The sequence below is a fragment of the Prunus persica genome, chromosome G7, assembly GCF_000346465.2.
Source record: "Prunus persica cultivar Lovell chromosome G7, Prunus_persica_NCBIv2, whole genome shotgun sequence".
In the NCBI taxonomy this organism is placed as follows: Eukaryota; Viridiplantae; Streptophyta; class Magnoliopsida; order Rosales; family Rosaceae; genus Prunus; species Prunus persica.
Window position 1 is genome coordinate 9,408,472 of NC_034015.1, and position 7,170 is coordinate 9,415,641.

The 7,170-nt window shown below is 35.3% G+C and overlaps 1 protein-coding gene across 1 annotated transcript; it reads right to left on the reverse strand.

Moving 5' to 3' along the window:
- Positions 3,087-6,828, reverse strand: LOC18770604 (RNA-binding protein 8A). The gene is made up of 4 exons (XM_007202609.2): positions 6,493-6,828; positions 4,987-5,123; positions 3,674-3,813; positions 3,087-3,341 (listed from the first exon to the last, which is right to left on the reverse strand). The coding sequence occupies exons 1-4, from the start codon at positions 6,674-6,676 to the stop codon at positions 3,296-3,298; spliced, it is 507 nt and encodes a 168-aa protein (XP_007202671.1). The 5' UTR covers positions 6,677-6,828; the 3' UTR covers positions 3,087-3,295.

The window sequence follows — 7,170 nt, forward strand, 5'->3', positions numbered from 1 at the left end:
TGTTTGCATTAACCAAGGGCATTTTTTGGTATTTTGAATGTTTTACCATTCTCTGACTTTTGCTTTATATAAATAGATAGGGAGACTTTGGAAAAACCCAAAGGAGAGAGAAATTTTTTAAAAGAATCCAAAATGGACAAAATGCCCTTATTTATTTTTGGATTTCCTAAGGAATCCTTTACATTTGCATGTCTTTGATTTGAAAGTTGAGAGGTTTTTCTGTCTTTTTAGAAAAAGCTTTGGCTTTTTCCAAAAGTGAAAGTTTTTTTGTGGCTAAAACCTAAATTTACTAAATAGATACCCATGTTATTTTTTCTTAATTCTAAAAATAAAATATAAAAGATAAAAGAAAATCAATTGGCACATGCTTTTATAGATAAAGCAAAAAGCGAAAAATGGTAAAACATTCAAAATACCAAAATTTGCCCTTGGTTAATGAATTTATTAAGTATTGAAATTTTTTATTTATATAAGGATAATATAATATAGTAAATTAAGAACATGGGAACCTATTTTCATGGGACATAACTTCTCTATGTTTTTTTCTTCTTTTTCTTTTGGACTCTCTCTCTCTCTCTTTCTTTTTCTCTTTTGGGATTCTCTTTCTTATTTCTTAAATTAAAAACTAATTTACTAGTGTTTATTAATGAAATTCAATTGTACCATCGAGTTTAGTACATAAGTTTTCCTAAACCGACTTTTAAATCCTATATCCGCCACTGTTACCCTTCAAGGATTCTTAAGATATCCTTATTGATGTAGGATTAAACCTCTTTATTCTGAACAGATTATGACTATTGATCCATAAAACCCTAGCACATAAAATAATTTATTGTGGGCCACTGGTAATATCCTAGTTGAATTCCTAACCAGATTAAGATCCAGTATCGTTTACGTAACTAGGAGACAAAATCCATCTTGACCAACAAAAAAAAAAAACGAGGAGACCAAATCCAAATAAGAAAAAAGGGGTATTAAACAAGAAATAACTTCCAACAAAACTTACCATAAAAATAAAATAAAATAAAATAAAAAAAAACCAGAATCCTTCATGTATCGGATCGGATTGTGGAGGGAGGGCATAGGATGGAAACAAAGCTTTCTTGAGACAAGTCTTGCCTCTCCTTCCCCTTCCCTATATTTAAAGGTTTATTTCAGGGCTGCCTTCCTCTCTGGTTCACCTCCCCTGAGGGACAAGGGAGCCCTAAAAAATCTTAGGAACCCTCCTTGAAACCTCATCAGGGTATTTCTTTTCTTTTTTCTTTCCGTTTTTTCAACAGTTTATTTTTTTTTTTATTCTAAAAGATTGTATCATGTCGGCAGGCTGCTGTATTCATGTGGAGTTATGGATAATTTCTCAATTTTTTGTCAATCAGTCAAGAAAAAGAGAATATGGCAAAAAAAGAGCCAGCATATAATAAAGTAGGGTTGATGATGTAGGCTAGTAGGGACAAACTATTTTCTGATTTTCGACCATAACAAACTTGAGTTTTGTATGCTACCAACCACACACACCACAATGATCTTTGATTTTCTGCTGAATTCGTGTCAAGGAGGCGTGTGGGTGTTTAATAACACATGCTAAGGCGTCGAGAAAAGTCTCCATAGCTCTCCTGTCTTTGTGTGGCTTTATATCAAGGGCACAAGTTGGTACAAAACTAAACTTTTAGTTGGTATTTTCAATTATTATGTACTTTTCATTTTATGGTATCATCACGTGTTATAACTCGTTCACCTGTTATAACATAGGTGGGCGTATATTAAGTCTCTTAACTCTTACCTATATAATGATGCTTAATCAATCACGTCTTTATTATTTATGGGTCGCGCTTTTCATATGTTAATAATCAGGAATCACCCACATTTGCATACTATCACTACTCCATTGCTAAATTTAAACAGAAAAAACCATATCACTACTCCTTGCGTCTTTCCCTCTCTCACTTTTTCTTCCCTGCCTTATTGATTTCATCCATAATAATATGATCAAGAAGCAATCACGCATGCATTCAGGATGGCTACAAGCACAACACGCGTGATTATACTAAAGTGAGTATAAAAAATTCAATTCAATCCTCCACTAGACAAAATTTGAGGTCGCATATGTTGAACCGCGCAACCAATTGCAGACCACCATTAGAAAAATCGAAACATATCCATAAATTTTTTGACACAAAATGTGCGATACATATACTTTTTTGTGCATTATTTGTTTACAAATAATTGTCATTCAACATCTTTGTCTGAACCAACCACTCTCTCTCGACGAGCTCTAATCTAGTAAAAAAGAATCGTGACTTGTAGATTAGTAATCTCAAATTTAAATTAAAAAAAACCCTCCCTCTTTCTAATTTTGGGCAAAAAAAAGTAAAACATCCTCCCTCTACATGGGCTTTACACCTTTCCTGCCGGAGAAAGAGGCCACCATATGAGACAGTGAAAAGATGCATTTATCATCAAAATCAGAATCTTCATGCGCACAATCAGATAAGAGTACATTGTGTAGGGGAAGGAGGACCCACTTTTACACTGTTTTTGGAGTCTACGTGGGCGTGACATAAGATGGAAAATGCTTTCTTGATATGACATGCACGAACTTACCCTATCAAATCTTGGACAGGAGAAGGCTAATTTCGATTGGAAAAGAGATGGCGAAAACGTGTTTGGATTTTGCAAGATATTTGTTGATTGTACATGGAAAGGAGGAACAACAACAACCAAAAATATCAAGATAAATATGTGAAATTACAAAAATGGTTTGATTTGAAGACAACAACTGAAGACACTCAAAATCAGGCACACAAATTTTCAGCCCTGCTTACAGTAAAACTTCCTTTACTAAGATTTCCCTTCTTTGCTTGTTTTGTTTGAAATAGAACCGGGCCGGGTATAATCCAGTTGAAAAAAAAAACGACAGTAAATGAAGAATAGAGATCAAACTCAACTATGACATCTGCTAGACCTAATTGCAATGGAAACAGAGTATTATAACTCCAACAGCAACATTGCATTTGCTAAGCAATTTGCATGAACTTCAACGATCAGTTAAAAGCACAGATCAAAACGGAAGCAACTACAAGAAGGGATGTTAAGGATATACCATCTCAACGTTTACACATGTAATTAGTAAAAAATGTATGTACTCCAAATTCCGTTCTTGCATACATCTTTTGAAAGTTAGAATGCCCCTGCCTGACGTCAGTGACATGCACCTTGTAATAAAAGCAATATTAAAATTGTGTCACTACTCACTAGCACAAGCATAATAGTGTTGCCGAGGGAAGCAGAACCCAAATCAGTATTTCATCCTTGGACTTCTGGAGCGGTTCAATTGTGGTGATCTACAGAGAAGAGGGAAGGAGCTATCAATTATTATAAGAATAGCTAAATCCGGCTGCTTAAACAATTGCATCCTAAGAGATTTCTATATGCAGAAAAGCTAAAACAATTTGATGGATTGAATATGCATATAAAGCATTTATGCATCTAACCACAATTGCTAGGCATGCCACAAGGGGGTTTTATAACTAGTGAATTTAAAAAAAGAAAAAAAAAGTAGACTTTCTTTGCACAAATATATATGATGTATTTACCTTCACTCAAAAGAGCAGATAAAGGAATTTACGTGAGCACATCAATAGAAGGTAAATAAAGGGTTAACAAGCAAACGAACCTTCTTGAATTACTTCCAAAGGGACCAGTCATGAAAGCCGAGTTAACAAGGATGGTCCGACCAAAAAGTTTAGTGCCATTCATTGCTGATATTGCTGCATCAGCTTCCTCAAATGTCTCATATTCAATCAGCGCATTACCCTGAAATTGTTTAGCATTAATAAGCATAAACAGGTATCCTACGTTTTCTCACCCTATTCTTAAGTAAAGCCCTCTATTGGAGTACAAAAAAAAATTATCCAAGAAATTATATGGTCCCGGCATTCTCTTTTTATTTATTTTGAAGATAACATTTTTTAATCAACAAAATACAGCACAGATTGTGGAGGAGCCCACCTCACCACCTCAAACCGTAAGTGACACTAATGATGAACAACAAACGAGATTCTAATCAAGAACTACATCTCTGCTGCCTTCCAATCAAAAAATATTGCAGAATAATCCCTTTAAACTCTCTAGAAACTAATGCCCAAAGAGAAGACCGACCGATTTCTGACCCTCACCCATACTCCAATCCCACCCGACTGTGAACCTAAAAAAATTTCTTCATCATGAGTTGGCCGACCAAAAGAATAGTTCATAGACCCAAACACTTCGAGTGAATGACAGAGCAGCATCCATGCAGATGAAGCACGAATCCAATATATAACCCATCCAAAAATTCAGCAATTGGATACAACGAAAATTAAACCTCAAAAGAAGAATTTCAAATGGACAAGTGTACATTTATTAACAGGCCAAAAAAAAAGTAATATATGCAAAATGACAGGTCATAGATTTGAAAACGTCACAAAAGAATAGGCATGTGAAAGGGTCTATATTATGCCTAAAATTCCTAACCAAACCACAGTATGATGACTTGATGGGATATGAATCATAGGATGTGGGTAGTACCTTACATAACTGACTGAAGGTAGCCATAGTTTATGGTTTTAGATAACCAATATATCCATCATGATCAACAACAATAACTTTTTGACAGGAGCAAAAACATTAACTTGGAAATGGGAATCTCAGTATTTGATTCCCATGATGAACAAAAGAATTAAGATCCAACTAAATTTTCATGCACATTGCAAGACCTCAAAAATCCAGATAATTGGATTTGCATGTGCATATTGCAAGACCTTGAACTCCAACACCATTTCACATTTGATGAATCTGAAAGTGAAAGAAGATACTTTGAATAACATCTTAAGGCAAGAAAACACTACCTTAAGGCTTCAATCCTATATAATAAAACCATTAGTGCTCAAACAGGAGCATGGCCTAGGTTTTGTCCGAAAGCATGAAGATAAAAATAAAAAAACTTACCTTAGCAAATCCAGTGCGACGGTCAAGATTCATATGCAAATTCTTGATTTCCCCATAGTAACCAAATGCATTCAAAATATGATCTTCCTGTGCCTCTTCATGTATCCCAGTGATCAATACAATCCATCCTTCAATAGCTGCACACATAATAACCCAAAAATCACCCAGAAATAAGCCAACCTTACTAAGTGACAGCAAAAGGACAAACATATTTGTTGAATACCAAGAATGAGAGTTGGACTACATATTGCAGCAAATGAATCATTAAGACCCATAAAAAATTACATTACCCACTCCTCTCATTGTAACAATAGAAAGAGACAGATCATGGTACCCAAAAAAAAAAAAGAAATGACTCCGTACAAAGACAGTTCATCCCACAAGGCTTTCATCATAGTGAGATAGGAAGAGACGGAAATTTAAGCTTGATGAAGATCTTTCAAGATAGCATCCAACAACCACAAAAGAATCATTGTAATGTAATGAGCCTAGCTGCATAATCTGGTGAAGAAGCATCAGATTGTTTGACAATACCATCAACAAACACAAGTTTGTTTTTTACTGTAAGTGCCATATGCACCATCATGCTCCTTGGCTGATTGTAATAACCATCAGGAAGGGTAGACAAACACAAAAGAATTTTTAGAATATAGAGGGATCCCTGTTGGGTCATTAAGCGTTCTGTTTTGTGCACCCTATCTTTTTGAATCACAAGGAGCCACTTTTTTTCATTTAGAGTTTCATAACAACCTTAGACCCTAATCGTATAGAACAAAGTGGTAGTTCTGGTCTCCTTGGAACTTAACTTCTGGTCTTTTCTTCCACTTGCTTACCAGAAAAGAAAATCGTTCAAAAGCAAATACAACATAAACATAAGTTCTAAATATTCATTCTTGTTACTATCATATCTCACTGACCAAATAGAGAGCCTTGTCCCTGAGCCCTAAACCCAAAACCAATTAGTATTAAACTGTAAATCATATTAAATCTCAGAAACAGCCAGGTGTAGTTTCTTGGATCCAAAATAAGGAAATGTCATTTCATTTTCATTCATCTTTCTCTGCAACCAAACAAAGAAGTCCACAAAACATTACAAATCAAAAAGAAAATTATGAGGAAATAAATTTTTTTTTTTTTTAAAAAGGCCTAGAAGAAGTTATAAAACACGTAAATAGCCCTAATAATCATTTTGTTAAGCCTAAAACAAAATAAATAATAATTACAAGCACACAAATTAAGAATTAATATCAAATCAAACGAAGCCTAACAACTAAATCAATCTCGCTCTACAGTTATGTCCCTAACTTCAATCCGGGACCAAAACAGTGACATTTGGAATTATTCACAACTAAATTCCCGTTATCGAGCATTTTCCGAGCAACCAAACAGAAAATCGAGCATCAAAGAAAAAAATGCCGAATCCGAAGGAAATGACAAATAGAGCAATGCGAGAGAGAGAGAGAGAGAGAGAGAGAGAGAGAGAGAGAGAGAGAGAGAGGAACTGACAACGTTGAGGAGCGTAGCCTTGAGAAGGGGGCTCATTCGCATCGAGGAAAAATGGATTGTTTGGGTGGTCTAGGGTTTTGGATTGTGATCTGAGACGTCCGCTTCCTCCTCTGCCTTTGGTTCTCCTAGGCATGGGCTCAACGACTGCGTCCTCCATTGAAACGTCGTCGTCGTGGCCTTCCATAGCTTTCGATCTCTCTCGCTCGCTCTCACTGGTCACTACCGAGAACCAAATGCTTTTTGGTGCAATTAATTAGGACTGAGTACGGTGCTTTCTTTTTTACTTTGCGGGTTCCCGCCAGTTCCCTCCAGTCTCTGTTTGTCAAGCGAACGAGTACATACATTGGGTGCAAGCAACCCGAATAATGCTATGCCAACACAAATTATTAAAACACTTGTCATGGTGTTATTGGCTAAAAATAATTTCTATTTTATAAAAATCTTTCTCCTGACTGAGTGAGTGATGCAATTTTCTTTAAACAAATAAAATAAGAAAAATGCTTTTTGAATACAAGCGACAGTCTAAATTACAAAATAGATGAAATTTTCGCATATGCACATTATCAAGGTGCCATGAAAAGTTCGAACATGAGATCACTGGTCTTCAAGTCAATATATTTTATTACTATGCTAGACTCCATTGGGAATTAGTTAATGATTTTAATCACATGTGTAATA

Bases quoted from the DNA above. Each gene is read 5' to 3' on its own strand.
- LOC18770604 (XM_007202609.2), bottom strand. From the start codon at position 6,676: ATGGAAGGCCACGACGACGACGTTTCAATGGAGGACGCAGTCGTTGAG. The intron at 5,124-6,492 runs GTCAGTTCCTCT...TTATGTGTGCAG, and splicing joins AGGCTACGCTCCTCAACGTT to CTATTGAAGGATGGATTGTA. The intron at 3,342-3,673 runs GTTCGTTTGCTT...TCTTCTCTGTAG, and splicing joins TTTGGAAGTAATTCAAGAAG to ATCACCACAATTGAACCGCT.